Source organism: Lepeophtheirus salmonis, chromosome 12, assembly GCF_016086655.4.
Source record: "Lepeophtheirus salmonis chromosome 12, UVic_Lsal_1.4, whole genome shotgun sequence".
NCBI lineage: Eukaryota > Metazoa > Arthropoda > Copepoda > Siphonostomatoida > Caligidae > Lepeophtheirus > Lepeophtheirus salmonis.
Genome location: NC_052142.2, coordinates 11,699,729 through 11,722,065, shown reverse-complemented (window position 1 = coordinate 11,722,065; position 22,337 = coordinate 11,699,729). Strand labels below are relative to the sequence as shown.

Below are 22,337 nucleotides of genomic sequence, written 5' to 3'. Positions count from 1 at the left end.
TTTATGTTTATCATTTTCTCTTATATGAAAATATACCATTTTTAAATAAGTTGAAATGTTTCCTTCGTAAAAATTGAATTCAAAGATCACATAGCAAAAGTTTGATTCATGATTTATTTCATGGTTTCAAGAAACCAAATATGACATTAAATAGGCTTTAGACCTGGAATCTCCAACCTTTTTTCAACTGAGAGCTACTTAGAAAAAAATTAAGTGTCCAAGAGCTACTTGCATCACATCGCTCATATTTATTAATCAACAGACATAAGCTTCTGTTTCTACACGGGTATAATTGCAATACAAAATACTAATAAAAAATAACTCAACTCTAATACAATAACTCAACATCAAAGGTCCAAAAAAACATTAGTACTCTCACTCTTTTTAAAACTGAGATTACTGACACTGCATGCAGTCCACCAAAGAGGTGTATGCACTCAGGCTCACTCTTATACAGTCATTTAAATTTTCATCGGTCAGTCTTGCTCAGAATTTAGATTTGATGACATTAATGTCAGAAAAAGCAGCTTCACAAAGGTACGTCCAACCAAATAAAGCAGAAATTTTAAGTGCTGCACGGTGAATGTTCTTGTAGTTTTCTGGGTCTACAATGCTCCAGAAAATTTGTGAGTGTTGCTGAAACTTCAACTGAATATGATTCTGGAGATTTATAACCTTCATCTCTACAGGATTGACAGTGAACAGTTCAACCATCTTTTCTGAAATCTCTGTGATGTCTACCTCCATGAGTGGGTTGGCAATGAATGCCACACATGGCTCCAGCTGATCAAAATCATTGAACCTATCCTCAAAGTCCTGGCTTAGCTTTGATTTGAGGTCACAATATTTATTGTCATCTAAAATAAAGTCAGCCCCTGTATGGCTATCTAACTACTGTTGGGAAGTGTTGCAGTCTTTTGTTTTTTAGTTGCATGAAGTATAATGATAGTTTTGCTTTAAAAGCCTTAACAGCACTGATCATACCAGAAATTGTTGTCTTTACCTTTTAATTAAGTGTTGTGGTGATTGAGTTTCTCTGTCATGTTTGTCAGGAACGCAAGATCAAGCAGCCACTCAGCAACAGGCAAAAGTGTAGTGTCCTCCTGTCTTGACTCCATGAAAGCCTTAATTTCGTTCAGCAATGAGCATAAGCGATGCAGGATTTTTCCTCGGCTCAGGCACCTCACCTCAGTGTGGAGAAGATCACTGTGTTCAGCAGAGAGTTCCTGGAGGAACAGTTTGGAGCTTCTTTGCTGCTTGCCCTTTGTGCGAATGGAGTTGATGATCTAAATGGCAGGTGTCATCACATGATCAAATCTCATGACTTTGGCGCATATAGCCTGCTGGTGAATGATGCAGTGATAGTTTACCATTTTAGGAGAGTCTGTGTTGGCCTGGCAGAGTGCAATAAATCCTGAGTGGGATTACGATTCTATCATTGTACATTATCACACCCTACAATTCGTACATAGATTAAATCTATGGCCAAAATACTCGTAGGGTACTCTCGGAGTTCACTTCAAATAGTAGGCTTCTTGTCTATAAGTGTGGCATTGAGGTCCAAATATATGTAGTCAGAGTTTGTGGCTTCAACTACGTCTTTACAAGTAAGTTTTTCCATCTCCGGGAAATTTTCCATCATCACAACCAAAGATTCGTTCTCCTCCACTTCAGTCTTGTCAAGAGATATTTTGATCGGGTTTCGAAGATACGGCGAGGGTGAGTTAGTTTTACTGGGTAGATTAGCGATTTCAAATTGCAGAGGAAAGTCCCCTGTTTGAGGCAGAAAAGTCGTATATTTGGCACTTCATCCAAGTTACGATTGCCCAGTAGGCTGACAAATGGTTTGTGATCTGTCGCTACGACTAGGTCGTCGCAGTCTTCAGCGAAGTACCTTGTTAGCTCCAGAGCTCATGCTACTACGAGTATTTCAGCTTCCACGGGGGCGTAAAGCTCTCTGCTAGTGATAAAATTTTTCAACCCAAGAGCGTAACCTTCCACCTGGCTTCACAACAATCTGGTAGTTGGGATTTACATTTACAATTATTAATTTTTTTGACTGAGGTAGTATCCAATCCCTGCTTTGGACCAATCGTTACTCAGACAAGTTCTGTTTTCGTGGTCGAATAGTTGTACTCTTTTTTGGATTCTATCTATGATGAGTTACTTAGAATTTATGAATGCTGATTCCTTCTGGCCGTACACTGAAATCCATTTTTTGGGTTCAGCATTGGGTTAAAATGCTTCAAAAAAGTCTTCTCTCCTCAGAGACTTCTGAAAACGGAATAGCCGTGAAATATACTTTTGAACCCATTACTTACTGCATTCATTATACTATGGAACAAAATTCAGGCATTGAAACAATCGCTGGTTAAAATCCATATTAATTACTGTTATTTAAGATGTAATACATGGAAATTACCTCTAAAGCTGTCAACTACACAAGGTTTGGTCAATAAAGCCTGTTTTTTATAATCATGTTTTACAGTCCTATTTCGACTTTTAATAACTAAATAAAAATAAATTAAAAGTAACAATAATATATATTAAAATATTCCAGCATTCGCTAGATAAATTATTTATGAAGTTATCTTGAGTACAGTTCCTTAAAAAAATGTTTCATTGTCTTACAAAAACCAAGTAAAATAAAGGACCATATTTTGAAGCTAATATTTCACCCATTGCTTTATATTATACCAAAAACTAAAGAATAACCCTTATATTACAAGCTCAAAAGATTTGCTATTTAAAAAATTTCGATTTTGATTCACCATTTAGTTGAAAGAAAATTATGAGTTAAACTTATAAAAATTAATGAAAAGGCATTCACTTTGGACATTGTGGTATGCTTTGGTAATTCCAGTAGTAACATTAGGACTATCACCCAGCCTCTAAAAAAATGTAAGGGATTAGAGTATCAATGGGTGATAAAATATTGTCTTACCAATGTGGACTAGAACGGTAATGTAAGATGGAGGTACGTAGTTCAATGGACAAGACATTCTAGAGAAATTATTCTCTTGATCTCAATGTGCGTAGGCTTTATACTTTGCTTCTCCTAGAGAATGAAATAAAGAGATGAGTACCAAATTATCGTAACTCATTTATTTACTTTTCAGAATGAAGCTTGGAAACTTCATTCTTTTTCAATTTTTAAAATAAAATGGATCTAAGAAATGTATTTCAATATTTTGAACTTCTCTGTTTTTCAATATTATAGTTCTAGAATTACATATAGCTCGTAACACATATGCTTGTAATTTTTGAATTACAACAATTAGCACTCAATTTGGGTCAGATGGAGTAATTGTAATACTATACTTCGTCTGACCAATTAAAGGAAGAAGTCTATACACGCTTCTTTTTTTTCCATCGTGACTGTCTTGCTTGTTTTGTTTATGTTCTATGAATAGAAAGAAAGTTAAGCAACTAAGCGACACGAAATTTTTAACTAAACATATCAAAAATGGATTGAAAATGGAGAGAAAACTTTTTCCCATCCCAATAAATATGATGACTTACATAGTTTGTATGGGCTACATTTAAGTGTTTATGTGAAAATTGCATTATTTCTTAAGTAAAGAGAAAAGTGGAAGTGAACCAAAAACTGAAATATTTGATATCCCCCTTTCCTATATCACTAATCAAACATTCAATTTATGAGCTGCTCCAATGTCAATGATACTATGGAATTTTTTTCAGTTAGATATGTTTCTTTGTAAACATTTAGTAATTTAACCGTAAAGTGTACAAATTTAATAAAAATATAATTAAATTAAATAATGAAAATAACTAAACTTTTTTATTCACACATCGACTTCCATCCCCATGATACATCTCTGATTTTGTATTTACATCTAGACTGGTATTTAATTATGGGTGTGTATGTTTAAATCCCAGTTACTCCCAGATAATTTTGAGAGTATAACTATAACTCATATTATTATTTAGGTTTGGCAGAATAAATGTGCATATTTTTCTCTATGTTGCTTTTGCATTTTGATGGTACGCCTCTGCAAGTCAATCTTGTAACCTTGTATTTATCATTATCATATGTCCCTATTTTTATTATGAAGAATGTTTAATATACCAAGTATACGGTTTTGTAATAGTATCTGCTCTCTATTAAAAAAGTACAACATGTTAGATTAATTAGATATAAAATCATATTAAAATTTGTTTTTACATTTCGGCTTCAAATATTTGGCCCCGAAATGAAATAATACTAAAAGCCAAATTTTCATATGCTATTTGTAAATAATGTATATTAATAAATGATGTTTATAAACTAAAAAAAGTTTTCAAATTTAGTGCCAAAAACAAGTATTCTAATGATCCTGAGAGACTGAAAACAATCAACAATCTATGGCCGCCATGGAGACTTCCATCGCCATGTCACAAGGGATTTGATGATCCTAGAAGATTGCTTCATTCTAGTAAAAAAAAATATTTATTTCAATATCTGTAAGCGAAACAACTTTCCTAACTTCAATATCCTTTTTTTTAAAATCGTTTTTAATTAATTATTTTTTTACTCTGAATTATTCCAGCCCAACCTGCACACAAAAAAAAATATCCAATTAATACCCAACATCATCAGAATTTGATGAAATTTAGTAATCATCTTAGTTTTTACCTTCAAACAAAAGATTTATTTTTTCTATTGTGTTATTCTGTGCCCAAGATAATGTTTGTTTTGCATTTTTTGTCAAAATCAGACTGCATACCAAAATTCAAATAATTTACCTCTTAAATAAGTGGTTTAATTTGAACATAAATAAATATAAATAATAATTTTTTTTACCACTTACTGTTTTTAAGCCACAGTTATAATTTGAGACAAAAGAAAAAAAGTAGTTATAAAATAAAATTAAAGCTTCATTTTTTTATTATTGCGCTTATTGAAACTTAATTTTTTTTTTTTGTGAAGTAAATGCAAAATAAAGTTTTATAAAATACAAACATTTCAGAAAATTAGTAATATTTGATAGATGCCTTGTTGAGATTGGACCACTGTTTTATTACGTTTGAAATGTAGTATTTTATCAAAGGTTAAGTAAATATAGTTAAATAATTATAACTGCATGTAATATTTAATGAAATAAGTATTTGAATCCAGAAAAAAATATATTTGTTTGTTGCAGGGAAAAGCTTGAGTGTATACAATAATTCATCCAATTCTGACTAGAGTAGACGATTCATAGTATTTTTATGGCAGGTTTTTTTACGTTTTAAATGATCAAATTAGATATATTCTTGAAGGAATGTAACTTGTCGCTAACTTCGGTATCAAAGCAATAATATCCTTTTTTTTTTAATCTATTGTTTTAAATGTTGTGTATATAGTTGTGCATTTGTAAATGCATATCGTGATTTATTTCTGGTTTGTTTTGCTAAATTTAATTATAATGCTTGAAATTTTACCTTATAATACAAATTGATATGACAATTTTTTCTATAATATTATTTATTTTATATATAAGTGATTGAAATGCAGGATTTTGAATTTTTTTTTATGTTAAACAAAATATATAAAAATCTTGAATTTCACCTGATATATAAAGTAAACAGAATTTCCCTTTTTGAAAGATATTTTGAGTACTATATTTAATTATATTATTAGGTTACGTATCTGTAATTAATTTTGTTGTATGAAATCTGGTTTTAATAAAAATTTTTGAGTATTTAAACTTTATCTTAAGGTATGATGCAACTTTTGAGTAAGAAAAAAACCAGTAATCTACATGAAAAGAAGCATATATTCTACTAAAATTTTAAGACAATTTTTTTTTTTTTTTAGTATTTTAATATTTTAAAATATATGTCGGTTTAAACAAGATCTAAATTTCCCTTAAAAAGCCTCTAATTCAGAAGGTGAACAATTTGTCTTCCATTTATAGCATAGTATTGGCTTCCAAAAGGTATCGTTTATCAGTGAAACTGATTGGATTTTATTTTTTATTGATATTGCTCGAGATTAAGTTACGAAATTTTCTAAACTGAATTATATTGAGAAATGAAGTCAATAAATACTAATATAAATTGCAAACAATATTGTTTTACTTCAAATGGTTTTTATATTAAATAAATAAAATTCAAGAAATATTGACAGTAATTAGGTTTTTAAAAGAAATTATTCTTTTTTTTTATAAAAGAAAAATTATTTAACCTCGAAATAAAATATTTAGTTTTAAAACATTTCAAAAGACGAAGTTTTCTAATACAATACGCATAAAAAAGGTGGTTATTTGAGTTATAAATTGTATTTTGCCAGGATTGCATCATTCCATTTAAACTATAAACCCATATTAGAAATTGTAATTGAATTGTGTGAAATATAGGCTATTTTCATATACATTACTGAACTTTATCTTATTCAAAAGTTGGCTCAAACTTATTAAAAGACTAAAAATTCTCGAAACCAAATACGAGAATAACTAGTCACGCAATATTATAATTAGATAAGATACTTGAAAGTAATTTTTGTTGAATTGCATTATTAATACATCAAATATCATATGAATTTTCAATCATAATATTATTCTCCACATATATTGTTCGAAATTCGAACTATACAATTTACAACTTGCAACACAACATATGGGCAAAAAAAATCTACCATGCGAAGTTATCGTCACGTTAAGTGGAAATTCATGAGAAATGATGTTTTGATATTTTGAATAAAATTTATTTTCGTAATTTTTTTCTTCTTCTTCTTTTTACAATTGGAATCCCCAAATAGTAATATTCAATTTTCATAATATTTTTCTACATAGCACAAGTTGTTTTTGCTTCCTTTTTAAAACATTTGAAATGAATATTATTTACTTTTTATGTTTAATTTTTTAGGATTTTTTCATGGCCTTATTTTTAATATTTTATACAAAGCAGTTCATGATGAAGAAGTTATGGTTTCTGAGCATGTAATATCTCTAACTATTTTCTTACTTGAGTTAGCTCTTACATATCCTCAGGATGGCTATTCTGGGAGGGTTAGTCTTTAATTATTCACATACATAGCACAAGTTTTACTTTTTTCATTACAGGAAATTGCTATAAGTAAGCCCTGGCTTATCGTCCATAAACCAACAGATTTGAAGTATGATACTTGGTTCCCAACAGACTGGCTCTCTGCAAATTTAAGGCACGTTGTTTCAGCCTTATTCATTCCCCCTATAACTGGTGACTTGAACGACCCCAGCAAATCGAACTCTATTGTACCTACAAATTTTCAAGACATTATGCCTTCCATGCAAATGGAAGTGGATAATATTGATAGCTTAAATAGTTCGGCTTCTTCAACCTCTGGATCAAATTTTTTTACTTCTCCTTCTCCTTTTATTATGCCGAAAAATGCACTTACTTATTTTTATTCAACATGTTCAATGACACTTGATAATAGAGGTGTTGTAATGTCAAATACCAAAGAGCATTCGAAAATACCTTTCGCAAATAAGAATAAATACTCTGTCTCTCTGCAAGGCCAGGGTGAAAATTACTTATCGACATCATGTCAGTCTGTTATTGGAATAAATGAAAGTATCATAACACTTTTGCTTAAACTCCATTCGAAACTATCAAAAATTCCTGATTCATATATACCTATACATAATAGGACTGGTGTATCTACAACCTCTAGTTATCGTGGCTCTCGAATAGGAAATGGTTGTTTTTTTATAGAAAAAGTGCTAGATTTAATTGTTGAATTTGATGAAATGTGTAAGCAGTCTGTTTCCGCTAGTAGGACTCAAATTTGGCCATCGTATCATAACGACGAAGCAGTTAAAGAACAAAGCTTTGAGCGCAAAGAAGCAGAAATAAGAAGGAAAAGAGCAAAACAACGACAAAAACAAATGATGGAGGAACTAGTAGCTCAGCAAAGACGATTTATGGCTAACGTTAATAGAGGGAATGAAAATATAAGTTTATTTGACGCCGAAAGCGGAAGTAAAATGCCATCAAATAATACATCGATCTCAAATCAATTTTGTTCTACCTTTTCTTCTAACGAAAAACGAGAGGTATATGATTGTGTTCATTGTCATTTGACAACAGTCTCAACAGAGGAAAAGCCTATAGGCTTAGTTGTTCTACTTCAAGCTACTTCTGTTTTATCTCATATGCATTATGAATCAAGTAAATTGATTTTACCAACATGTGATGAAGAACAGTACTTACTAAACACTCATTCTCTCGGTATTGAGTATGAAAATCAATTTCAGGAACTTTCTCGGCATTTTAGCTCAGACTCATATCTTCTTGCTCAAACAAGAGGATGGGCAGGTGGTATTCATATCCAATCATGTGGGCATAGAGTTCACTTGTCTTGTCGGCAAAGTTATATGGAACATTTAAGATCACAGCAACGTTCGGAGAACAATCACGTAAGACAGTTTTTATAATAACACTTTTAAAAGTTCATACGAATTTTGTTGAATATAAAGTGTAAACAAGTATTTGACGTTTGCTTAAAACAAAAAAGTTACCTTTTCAGTCTTAAGTGGTACTTTAAAAAAAATATGAACTCACTTAAAATGTTTATACGTTTGACGATACGGAACATCAAATAAGTTATAAAAATTTTATATTGTATATACTTGAAAAAGAGTACGACATATATTTTCAAATCCTGCCAAAAATTATGATACTAAGTAAGGAAATTTGAAATTAAATTTGTATAGATATCTAAAAAAAAAAAAAAAAAAAAAATATATATATATATATAGGCCCCTCTATGTAACGTTGGACTTTTTTGGCATATCTTTTGTAAGATGATGTCGTATGTTTTAAAAATAACTATAGTTACTAGAAAAATTTGCTAGAGAAGATGTTTTTATCCGAAGATACCATTCTGGCTTTCAAATACACAGATTGATTTCAAGAGACTTTCGTTTGCTGTTAGTTTTTTTTTTCTATGAGTATTAATAAGGCCCATGGTAAAACTTGTAATATTTTTTTAAAAGAAGTCATTTAGTATCTGTGTTAGCAATTTAATTATTTTTAATAATTATATATTAACTTCTTTTTTGTTCGTTGAATAGTTTTAATTTTTAAATACAAGCTTAAATTTGAACTCTGGTATCATTATTCCTAGTTATAAAAGAGGTGAAATTTCAAATGGACTAATTGTTGAATGTGAGTAACAAAAGCATTGAAAAAATTAATTAAAAAACAACTCTGAACAATCCGGTCTTTTTCAGTTTTTACATAAAATTCCTCTTACCTCTGGCGGTTACTTCTGCTAATTACTAATACAACTTACTTGCCCGAGGAAGGGTCCACTCGCATTTACAAGAGGACAAGCGTTAAATTTGTTCACTCCCATAATTATCTTACTTCATTCACATACCTTCAATCTAAAAATAGAAATACTAGAGATGGGACTTATGTTGAGTTTAACGAGAATAATACTGTAGTTTTTAAAAATATGAACCTTTACTATGTAATATATATTATTAAAAAACCTTTAAAACTAATGTGGTTTTCCTGACAATTTGAAATATGTTTGAGAAAGAGCAGCTTGGCTGACATGACGTTCCATTAGATAAGCTACAAGCAGCTATGAGTAAAGTTGATAATTTTGTAGAGAAAAACGCGTGCAAGGAGAAGGGGGGAGGGGAGAAAGACTTATGGTATCATTGTTTAAAATACTGATGTGATTATCAGCTGCCTACTTTATTATCATTTTTGAGGGTGTAACGAAAGTATTTATTAGAGAAATGTTTAATGAAGATATACTACGTATAATTAATTCACTTAGACGTTTTTTATCCGTTACAGTAGATGTGAATACGTCACACTCCATGAAATTGTAATTCATTATGAACCATATTCCCATCACCCTTTTTGCTAATGTGGAAGTTACTATATACAATTGTACACAGGATAGATATCTATGATATCTACATAATTATTAATAATAAAGTAAATGTCAAAATCATAAAATTAGACAATAAATATACTTATAAAAAAATGTTAGAATTCCTGGTATTTATGCTTATATAACAGCATACAATTATCATGAAGGATACGCACTATTGTTAATAATAATGCTACATCCATTGTAACTACCCCTGTTGTTGTAACCATTTAAGCAGTTGTTTTTGCATTTTATGAGTTTTCTGAACACCTTTTCTCTGAGCTTATCAACTATAGCTAACCCTTCAGTGTTACATAAGTCATATTTATTGACTATGTAATATTAGAAAACCTAATGATCATACCCAAGTCTTTTAAGTGAAGAAACTAATGTTAGACAAACAAGTTGCGAACCATCCAAAGCTACTACCCCCATTGTCGTGACCATTAAAGCACTTGTTTTCGCCATTTAATGAGTTGTGTATTACAACTCTTGATAATTTTAGCAAAAATGGAATAATATTTTATGATTAAATTTAAAAAAAAATGAATACTTACTGTTAGATGGTACAAAATTCAGAGTTCCATTTCGAAATTAGTAAATATTTTATACTTTTTACTGATAACTTGATCGTCATTTGGTGTGGATGACTCAAAACATTTTTATATGTATTTCTATAAATGATATCAGTACCAACATCCTCCATTAATTTAATGATGGTTCCTCGGGAAGGGATAGGTTTACCCTTTTATTTCTCCATAAATTTTTTGAACGTAGGTTGATAAGCAATAGATAAGGTTATATTACATGCAATAAGCATCTTTGTGAGATCAAAGTTAAAGTCTGACTTCATGTATTCATTGTTAAATTGATTTTATAGATGAATATCCATACTCTTGTTATGAGATGAGGATAATGAGTGGCGTTTAGTTCTAGATAGAAGACTTAAAGCACATTTATATCGATAAATCCGACAAGCTATCTGTTTCTCATCCGGTAAGTATTTCGAAATTCCTCGGCCTCCATCTCCAGAAATCCAGACAGAAAGCGACCTTATTTTTGGTATTTTATTCAGTTTTCCATTGACTATCAGCATCTAATATTATATTAATATTGAATAATAAAGGCGGGAATGATAACGTTCTTGATAGAAGATGTATATTATTTAATCAATGAGCCATAAGTATTTCTTCCCTTCTCCTGGTACGCTTTTGTATTCTTACCAAAATTATCAACCTTAGCTATGAGTAGACAAGGAAATAAATATAAACAAATCTCATTTCTTATCTATAAAAGATATGGTCAGGAATTATTCCGATGTCGATCCTCCATTTTACTCTGACATCAACAAAGACTTACAGATATAACTCCCCAACAAATCCTCATTGTTACATTCATGAACATCCGTACTTTATACTTAGAAGTGTTCTTCTCAAGAATGATAGAAAAATGATAGTAGCTTTGGAAAATAAAAACTGATAAGGTTGCAACTAGAGTTTCCCTAGGTGTAGAAAAATTCCACAAAAATTTAAAAATAAAAATTCTCTTATAAGTAGGTTATGTGATTAAAAAAGTTTATATATGCATTAAAAGAACACTAATTTAGAATTTTTACTGTTCATATTCTAATAATTAGATATTGAGCTTCTGTTTACAATAACGACTCAACCTCTACCCCCCCCCCATCACAATTAAATTTTAGAAAAGTATTAATTTTCTTGCTAGATTTATTTTAATTATAACTTCAGCCCAAATTTTTTTTTTTTTTTTTTTTTTTTTTTTTTTAGTGCTGCCCTGATCAACAAATTAGGGGCCGTAGGAGAGGGAGATAGGGTCTTCATTTAATTTATGAGTGCTATCAAGGTACAATAGGGTAATATTCCAGACCCAAAACTTAGGAGATAAATTTTATACAAATTTTGGATCTATTTATGTTAAAAAAATATTTTTTATTGATCATTTATGAATGTTCTTTTCCATGACTTTGTTATCATGACGCGGTAAATTTCTTGACAGGAATATGATATATAAACAGTTACATTAAAAATTACTCCTTACTGTGATTGAACCTCATTAAAAGATAATTGAATATTTAAAGGATTTTTAATTATAATTTCTACATAGCCCCAAATTTATTTTACATGTGATTGGCATTCAAATATGAGTGAGCTGATTTTCAGCATATTCAAATTGTTTGTTTTGAGTAAAGACATCAATCAAATGTTCTTTTAGGGTTCTAGCAAATTGGTTTCCCTAAATAAATCAATTTTCATCCTTCTACAAAATAATACCATGAGAAGCGTTGATCTATTCTATTTTTCTCCATAAGGACATATTTTATTGAAAAATAATATCAAAGAAGTAAAACATTATTAATATAAATATTTAAAACAAAATATAATATATATATGATAAATCAATAAAACAAAGAACTTTAAATACTAAAACATTTTATTTGTGAGTTGAATAAATGAATACAGAAATATACATAGGAAAATGGTATTAAAGCGGGTTGCAGTTTTAGCATTGTCTGGTGATATAAAAGTTTGTTTTCAAAATTTGATGGATAGATATCAATGGGAGAATGTAGAGAAGGAGATGTAAGAAGCTGTTATTAATTTATGCAGTTCTGAAGAGCTTGAGAAATTTGGAGTAACAGAGAATAGAGAATTAACTTAATTTTTAATAATTTCATCTTCATAAGGTCAAGTTGATAATAATTTCTCATTATCCCCTGCAACTGCATGAGGATGAGAGCTACTACTCAAACTCCTATTCGAAATTATCTGATCATTATTTTATTCGATGGCTTCATAATACATATCGCCAGCACGGGATATAATTTTTCGAGTTGATTTATCTAGTAGAAAGCTCCCAGAGATCATATCTGAGAGATTTATTCGTTAGTAGTGTTTACTTGTAAAGGATTTATAACAAGAATTTTGATCATTCTAATTTGATGATTGCCATTGATAATTTAGATACATCTTCTGCAAAAAACAAAAATCAGTTATAAATGGATCTGTACCTTATTGCATATTTTTTTCATTTTGAAATCTTAGCTATACCCCTCCTAGTATAAATATAATTTTCAAGGATTTCTTCCTTCTAAGTGGGATTATCACATCATACTCGATGGATCTCATCTCCTTCAATTGTACAGATACCCCTCAACATAAATGTGTGTGCCAGTAACTTTAATTTTCGTGGATCATCGTCTATAGGATAAAGAATAATCTCTACTGATCTTGTCTGAAACTATCATAGACTCCAAATGCTACTGTTAAAACTAAGAAGTTCAATCTAAAGACAAAATTTTCCGGATTGGTCCGGCGAGGAACTGTGGGACAGGGTTCTCATTTTCCATCTACATTTCATTTATTTAAACTCTGGAGTACATTCCAACTAAAGTCAACTCCACTTCGTCGCCACCTCCAAGAAAAATCTTTTACTGATTCGAGTCTTTCCAATGTCTGTGATTACAAAACAAGGAAATTACACATCTCTCATGACACTAATATCCAATAAATTAATAAAGCTTATTTCGTCTTGTCTGTATAAATAATTATGCCACATATACATGTTGTATATAAATAAATACAATATACAGTTCAATAGACAACAGTATATATGTGACAGAATTATTTATACAGACTATAGACCGTACAGCAGGAACTAAGCTTTATTATTACTTTTTATTTATTATACAAGTCTATCCAACCTCTATAACTCCATAATTACAATCTGACATGGTTTCAGATTCGACCCCGGTTTCACTGCCAAAAAGTAAAAAAACAACAAGTAGAAAATAACATCGATAATTTTTTAATAAGTATTTTTTATTGTAAAAATGTCTGTAGATTATGATTTTTTAAGATTTAATCCTGTATTTTATGTTCAGCTAAAAAAAATTAATTTGTGGCAATTTCCCCCAAAAATGATAGTTTTTACGTGACAAAATTTTTAAATCCAGATTTTGTAGATCTATAGAATCTACAATGTACATTTAAAAAAAAATTATTATTAAAGATAGTGGCCAGGACTTTAAAATCAAACTGTTGGTTCAGTAGTTTCTGCCATAACTTATTTGCAATGGATGTTTCAAAAATATGTCTCAAGTGACAAACAGAATACAAAATTTACACTTTTTGATAAATTCCTAGCTATAGGTAGCCGTATCTACTGATAGGAAAGGACTACAGTCTTCATTTACATTTCATTTTATTGTAAATTTAATGAGCTTTAAATTGATACCTAATTTATACTTTTTTTCTTGTTCAGAAACTTTTTTTTAAAGATATTACGCCTACTCCTAATTTTATTGACGTGTGAAAAAATACTATTGATTTACATATCATTTTATGTAAAATTTAATAAGCCTTAAATTGATACTATTTCTTGTACCGGAACATTTTATTAAAAATATTTAAAAAATATACATTAAAATGGATGGTACATAAAAACGTTTGAAGCTATATACTTAAAAATTTGATCGTTTGTACCGAAAATATAATTTTTTAGGCTGATGTGTTTAATTTTCTCCTATAGGCTGTAATATTTTAGATTTCTTTTTTTTTGTTTTACAATTTATACTTTTAAAATTTTATGGGAAATTTTTGCATTACGAGAGGATGCAAAACGAAAATACGGAATGAGCGATATTCTTGAAAAGCTAATCGATTATGCCCAGGATATACTTCTTTATAAAAATTATGCCCAATTTGAGTGAACCTTCTTAATACTTCAGAGGAAAAAAAAGTACAAAGCAAAATAAACTCAATTTTTGAGAAAATATCCATACTTCCGTGAAACATCATATGACCTGCAGGTTCTTGATATTGACTCAATCAAGGTCCAAATTGGCACTAAACAACTAAAAGCTCTCAAAACCACAGGTATTTGACTAATTGATTCCCTTTTAGAAATTGAAAATGCAGAAGATATATTTTTATTTCCGTCAGATTAGAGATACCTTGACAAAAATTAGTATATTTAAAAAACCATAGCATATTTTGTATTTCTGACTTTAGATTTGAAGTCTACATACAATTTGTCCCAAAAAGGAATTTTTGCTTTAAGCCACTCTAGACAATGAATGCTGGTATGTATTGGAGCTCCATCTGACTGAAAGGTCACCTTAATCGTTTTAGATGAGTTGGCTTAGGACCACAGGCTCCAAAAGGTATGAAATGTAGTCACCCGTCTTCATACAGAACCCCTCCGGAATAAAAACCAAAGGTAGCTTATCTTCTTTACTTCCTTGAAACCCCTGCCTAACCCAAAAGGGATAAAGTATTAAGCGTTTCGGAATTGTTCCTTGGTCTAAGGATAAATCTTTTGATGATGAGGCCAGAATTCGGTTATTTTGACAGATTAATTTTGATCTAGGCACCATTTTTTCTCATCCAAAAAAACAATATTTACTCTCGTCGTACAAAGTTTCAAAACATGGATTACTTCTTTTAATCCGTTTCATCCGTGCATCTACCGAGAAATTCTGACTGTAACGAAACTTCAGAGAAACCGCCCCTTGGGCTTTATAGATTATTCGATTAATTGAAGTCCTTGACACGTTGATCATCTTCACCATTTTTGCCATTGGGCTGTTATGGTTTCTTTATCTTTTTAAATTAACTTTCAGGGCGTTATTTGGGGTCCGATCGGATCTAAGGCGTCCGTTTCTTGGTTTATCATCTACGTTTCTAGTCTCTCTAATCCTTTTAACGTTATATATAACAGAACTGAGACTGATTGAAAGTCTCAAAATCTGATGAATTTGAAAGGATGATTTGCCAATACGAGCAAGACTTTCTACTCCCTTTTCTTAGATAATTCATCTTGTCTAATAAAAATATCTTTAATAGTCCTGTTTTTTATCAGAAGAGAGGGATTGAAGTTTGATTACATAACAACCAATCAGATAGCAGGTAGTATACTTTACCACCAAAATTTTGCCCGCCAAATCTAAGAGGTTTAAGACTTTTGGGCATCCCTTTAAATGCCCATATATATGTTTAGACTTCTACACATACGATAGATGTGGTTACCCGCTTTTACTGCTAACCTACAATCACTTAACTACTACTTTTTCCTGTATAGGTACATTAATTTGATGAACCATCTTGAATTATTACGGATTGTCCCATTCTGATAAAGTATGTATTGTTTATTTTTTGCTCAACACCATGGTTATGTTTTTTCTTCATTATAGATAAGTCATAATTGTTACTAGATGTCTGGGGTAACATTGCTCAGATCGATTTCATATCTTTAATTATGTAAACTGTCTGTATTTGGCCCGGATTTTTTCTCTTAGCTGTTGTCATTATTATTTATCTCCCGAGTGGTGAACTTTCATTATTACTACATTCAATTATATTAAAAACCTAATTGAACAGTTGTATGTGCTCATAAAAGATGGAGAGTAAACTTGTTGGTTTTTGTTGAGTTATAGTTGCAATTTTTCGTTGGGCTCTCTTGGTGGGATACGTGCAAGTTTTCATTAAAAAAAATTCTTACCTCCTTCGGAATAAAGAATAGAATTGACGATCAATATCGGAGTAATTCTTGCCGAAATCCCGGTTTATTTCTTTCCCCTTTGGCTCCTATGATACGTCATGATAGCTAAGTTGCTCTCCTCCAAAATATTCTTCAAATGTCAGGATTACCATGTTAGATTTCGGTTTATTTTATTAAACATGCCAAATATACACATAAATACATATCCTTTTCAAACACCGTCTTTGCAGGGTCAACTCCATTGACCTTTGTTTTAATCTCCAGTAGTTAATTATCAACTTATCTACTCGACCGCCTGATGTTAAATTTTTAACATTATATTTTAGCCTTTTCACATTTACTCAGGGCAAACCATTTTATTGCAGGTTGTAGATTGACGAACATTTCCATTCAACTCCCCATAAATCTAAAAAACTCTGAAACTCTCTTGACGCAAAATTTGTGCTACCATCCGACTTCAAAAGCTCAAGTATACAATATGTAACAAGGTACTCTCAATGACTGTTTATAATTCTTATGTTATTCCACTTTTGTTGTAGTACTGAAGCGTTGGAATCCTGAAAATTGATCAACATGCTCTAAAAAAAAAAAAAATTCTCTGTCAATATATCAACGGCAACTGATATGTTCTAGTCTCACTCTCGGACTTTGTATGCGAGTATCCAAATCCAAACTTGGCAACATTACTTGCATTTCCATACTATATTTTGAATTTTGGAATTGATTCCAGGCCAATAAATTATGTTATTTGCTTATTGTTTTGTTCTTACTATCCCTTGATCGGATAAACGTAAGTTTTCTTAAATGATTTTCCTTACCTCCTTTAGAACAACGATTCTACTGTTATCCAGTGTTACCAATCCCTCAGATTTATAGATTACTCGTACCGTACATTCCAATAAACTTTCACTTTGTTTGGAAAATATCTAAAGTATCCCCCTGATCTGTAGATGACATACTTTACTAGCCTTTGATAAACTTTTATCATCTTTATCACACTCCTTCAATTTTTCCAATCTTTAGTCTCTTATTGTCTCGCATCACAGATTATTGTAAACCTTGTAAATATAAATTAAACTTCTTTGTGGCCCAATATATACATAGAGAGGGAATGGTTTTTTCTAGTTGGTAATCTGAATAGGGTTTTTTTTATTCCTAAGCTGTTGTCATTATTATTTAATTCTTGAATACAGAACAACTAAGGAGAAAATAATGATAAGGGTTTGCTCGGGAGTATTAAATGTAAGTCTTTCTTGGACTTTGAGTAAAGTTGATAAACTACATTGGAGTAATTCCAACCTATATATAAAGAGGAGAGGTGTAAAAAAACAACTAAGTATAGTAACTATAAAAGGAAAAAAGATTGATACGTGTTCTCTACTTCTTTTTTGTTCATAAATTAATAAGTAACGCATAAGCATCTCCGACGAACAGAAAAACTCAACTTGTTTATGGTATAAATTGTTTTAAGGAGGCATAATAAAATAAATATAAATGAATTTCATTATAATTCTAATATTTTCCCTGTACTAATTTTATTTTAATAGTAGAAGATTCTCCTCTTAAAACCAGTAGTTCACTTTATCCCTCCAAAATCATACAACAGGCAGTTGATATTAACAATGGTCTTAAGTTATGTGTATCATTTGTCTCGCTCCTGCCTCCTTCTCGCGTTCTTACTAAAAAAAACCATCACGTATATGTCCGAGCAATATACAGAGTGGGATTACTTCACTTGAATTAAATTCCAAATTGTCTACTGACATTTTTTTTCTACCCTTTATATATAAATCTTGTAACTTTTGTCATATAGCAAAATATCATGTAACCTGCAGTACGACAGGTCTATCATACGATCGAGAATATCACTCGTTGCGTTGCAGCGTTCATCCATATCGATCACCTCATAATCATATATATCTTCCCCATTGTATTTCGTATGAAAGAGTGGGAAGCTCTAGACTACTTCTACTTGAAATACAATATACGTAAGTCTTAACTCTTCTTCTATTTCATATTTCTCTATTTTCGTACCTCTTTTCCCAAAGGCGTTCATTATTTCCAATGAGTGCTCTGAATCTATTGACTCCACAACTTTCACTCCAGCCTTTGATGAATAAAATTATCTTATTTTTGAGGGATATATGAATTACGATCTATGCTACATATTACACTTTGGAGGATAAGGAGGTCAAATATTCCTACTTCTAAGCATGGAAAAAGTTTTTTTTGGTAGAGCTGAGAGGATTTTTTTGTATTTTCTTGATGCCCTGAATATCAGATGATATTTTCATTCCCTCTTTTGTAATAATAACTACCTTAAACTGTTCACATCGAGCAATTAAGGAAAATTACGGAGCTAAAGGAAGGAGAAGAAATGTATAGCACGTACCGGAGTTGACTAATGAGTTTCTTTATTTGAGTTATTTATGGAAGCGAATGAATGATTCTTTGGATAATATTGTGTAATACAAATTACTTCTCTGATCAACTTTTGATGTGATATGTTCTTCACTATAAACTCAAGTGAATGTTTCTTATTCTAAGACATCAATACTTAATTAAAGAAGAAATAATCATATTTAATATGTATTATGACTCTTGAGCATGCAGATTTTGATTTTTATAGTGTTTTAATTCCTTCGATAAACCCGTGTATTAGAATGTATTTTTTGGAAATTTCTATTCTATGTCTATTCACAATATACGTATTTATCTGTTCAAAACATAACCTTTTTGGAAGAAAAAAAAAAAAAAGAACTATCTATATTGATATAAACTATTTATTAATGCTTGTACACCTGATTTCTTAAAATGATGTGTAGGAATGATATTTTTAACCAGTTATTCTTGAATTGTGTCAAAATGAATCGGCTAACAAAACATTTGACCTTTCAATTGATTTTTTTTTCACATGAAGACTATATTCGTTTAAAGGAATTCAAACATTGACGAGCGTCATGTAAAATGTGACATTGCGTCATTTGTTATTAATACATTGTTTCCCTCATAATTTCTTTTTGTTCTAAAATTAACTTACTCGTCCAAGTTTACTTGACGCTTGTCCATCAATCCTAACTCAATTTCTACTTTCCCTCCAATCTATCATATTGGGTGAAAAATCCTTGTTTTTTAACAAAATGTTTATAAACCCCATGTATTTAATTATATTGACATTATTATTGTGAGCATTTTTTTTAACTTCGTTTCGTAGGTATTGGACGTCGAGCATGGGGAGTATATGTGTCCCATGTGTCGGCAATTAGCAAATTCAATTTTACCGATCCCTCCTAATATTGATGAATCTTCTTCGTCATTTAATAGCCCTTCATCGGAGGAGGAGCTTACTAAATTAGCTGAACAAATTTTATTTTTATCAAATGAGAAGTCAATTTTTGAAGACAATAGGTTTGATACATCTAGTTGTTCAAGAGGAGCTTCAAGTATGACTCCACTGAAGAGAGCAATGTCCCAATTAATGGAGCAGTTACCAAAAGCAACACTTCTACAGTATCAACCTTCTAGTTCAAATCGCTCAGCTCATGTTATTTTTGTTTTTGTGAGTTCTATTGCCAGAATTAATCTAGAATTGGACTTGGTTCAACGAGGTGGTACTTTAATTGGAAAAAACAATGAAGTTCAAAGCCCATCTACTGGAGTAAATCCATTCAAAACTTGCTTTGGTAAATACTAATCTATGTTTCTGTTGTTTTAAAAATGTATGTGTATATATTATGACCCTATGACTCATCATTTGGCCTTTGGCAAATAATTTTTTTGTTAACTATATATTAGTTTATTATTTATGCTTCGAGCTATAAAAACATACTGAATAAAGGTGCTCGTAAAATAATAAGAAACATGTCAACACCTTCTTATTCTGTAAGTATCATATTACGATTATTTTATTATTTACTGTTCCTGTCATGACATTACTCATTTTAAAACTTAAGGTGTCAAATATCGACGGTCATGCCGTTGGCAACGATGATCTAATGGCCTGACGACAAACAGTCGAAGAGCCTTGACCTTTTCCCAATATTCATCAACGATCATTCTATAAAAATCATCGTTATTGAAGATCAAAGCAGTGGAATAATTTTCAACTTTTTTTGTCTTCGTATTTAGTTGGTACTTTTTTATGTTGTTTTAACCTCCAAAAATGAAAATTACAAGATATAATAATTAACTTGTGGTACTGTGGCCTACAAAATAGTTTCTTATTACAAATTCCTAAAATAGTTTTATTTTTTGCCTTAATGGATCTAAATACATCAGAAAATATTATAATTTCTAAATATGTTTCCAGATTCGAAAAATATTTTGATTTTTTCTGTATTTTGGGAATTGGAGAAAATACCTTATTAGTACAAACAAAATAAAAAATCGTGAAAAAGGGAATTACTCTCTGGAAGTCAAATAATTTGATCACTTTTGATCGGAATGATAAAAATCCTAGTTTTTTCTAAAGTGAAGACAAAAAACAAATAAAGAAAGAACACCCTACAAAATTATGTTGAATTTATTTAATATTTATTGTTTGCTAAAAATATCTTAATTTTTAAATGCATAACTATCAAAGCTGTTTAAGGTAGGAGAAATGTTTCTAGGAAAAAAGACAACCTCATTAGCATAATATCAATATCTAGTAATCAAAATGTTGTTTTTATCCTATTTTTATCTTAAAGTTGACTCATTATTGTTATTTCATAAATATCCGTATAAGACATTGTTGAAGAATTGACCCCGGATTCACTGACAAAAGTGAGAAGAAAAAAATTTAGGGTTGAAAATAATCATTGAGAAAATTGTTTAATAAGTATTTTCCAGGGTGAAAATGTCTGTAGATTATGAGTTTTTAAGTTTTAATCCTGTATTTTGAGTTTAGCCAAAAAAATTAATTTGTGGCAATTTCCCCAAAAAATGATAGTTTTTGCTTGAGAAATTTTTTAAATCCCGATTTTGTAGATTTATAGAATCTACACTACATTTAAAAAAAATTATTATAACAGATAGTGGCCAGGACTTTAAAATAAAACTGTTGATTCAGTAGTTTCTGCCATAACTTGTTTGCAATGGCTGTTTAAAAAGTATGTCTCAAGTGACAAACGGAATACAAAATTTACACTTTTTGATAAATTTCCGGCTTAGATAACCATCTCTGCTGATAGGAAAGGACTACAGTCTTGATTTAAATTTCATTTTATTGGAAATTTAATGAGCTTGAAATTGACACCTAATTAAAACATTTTTTCCTTGTACAGGAAGATGGTATATAAACACGTTTGGAGCTACTTGAAAAATGGATTGTGTGTACCTGAAATAGTATATTTTAAGCTGATGGGTTTATTTTTTTCCTATCAGCTGTAGTATATCCTAGATTTTTGAGCAAAATATCCATATTTCGGAAGAAGCGAAAAATCATATGACAGGAGCTACTTGATATTGATTAAATCAAGGTCCAAATTGTTATTAAACAACTACAAGTTCTCAAAACCACAGATGTTTGACTAATTGATTCATTTGTAGAACTTAAAAATGCTGAAGTGATATATATATATCTATTCCGTCAAATTAGACATACCTTTACAAAAATGAGTATATTAAAAAAACCATAGCATATTTTGTATTTCTGACTTTAGATTTGAAGTTTACATAAAATTTAGGATTAGAAAACATGTATTACTTCTAAGAATTCGAAGTTTGATATTTTCCGGATTTTGGCAGTAAAACTGGAGTCGAATCTCAAACCTTTGGTTCGATTATTAAGCAAATTTTAAATTTTGTTTCACTCATAAATCACGTATTTTTTTTTATATAACTTGTTGACTAGTGTTATTCATTATTTTAAAATAGTTGAGGGTAGCAAAAAGTAATTAAATTATTTAAAAAATTGGAATAGCATTTTTGGTTTTTCAAATCCAAAAAATTATTACAAACTCATTGCATTAGAATCTTT

At 30.3% G+C, this 22,337-nt stretch overlaps 1 protein-coding gene across 5 annotated transcripts in view; it reads left to right on the top strand.

Moving 5' to 3' along the window:
- Ubr3 (Ubr3 ubiquitin ligase) overlaps positions 1–22,337 on the top strand; it is a 66,328-nt gene that overhangs the window by 40,314 nt on the left and 3,677 nt on the right. For all 5 annotated transcript variants that reach the window (XR_005867094.2, XR_011782557.1, XM_040721990.2 and 2 more), the window contains 4 exons: positions 4,312–4,436; positions 6,850–6,992; positions 7,047–8,384; positions 19,593–20,061. Coding sequence is in view for 3 of the 5 variants with exons in the window: in XM_040721990.2 (XP_040577924.1) it covers positions 4,312–4,436; positions 6,850–6,992; positions 7,047–8,384; positions 19,593–20,061 (2,075 nt within the window). In the remaining 2 variants the exon portion in view is untranslated. The remainder of the gene's footprint in view (positions 1–4,311; positions 4,437–6,849; positions 6,993–7,046; positions 8,385–19,592; positions 20,062–22,337) is intronic.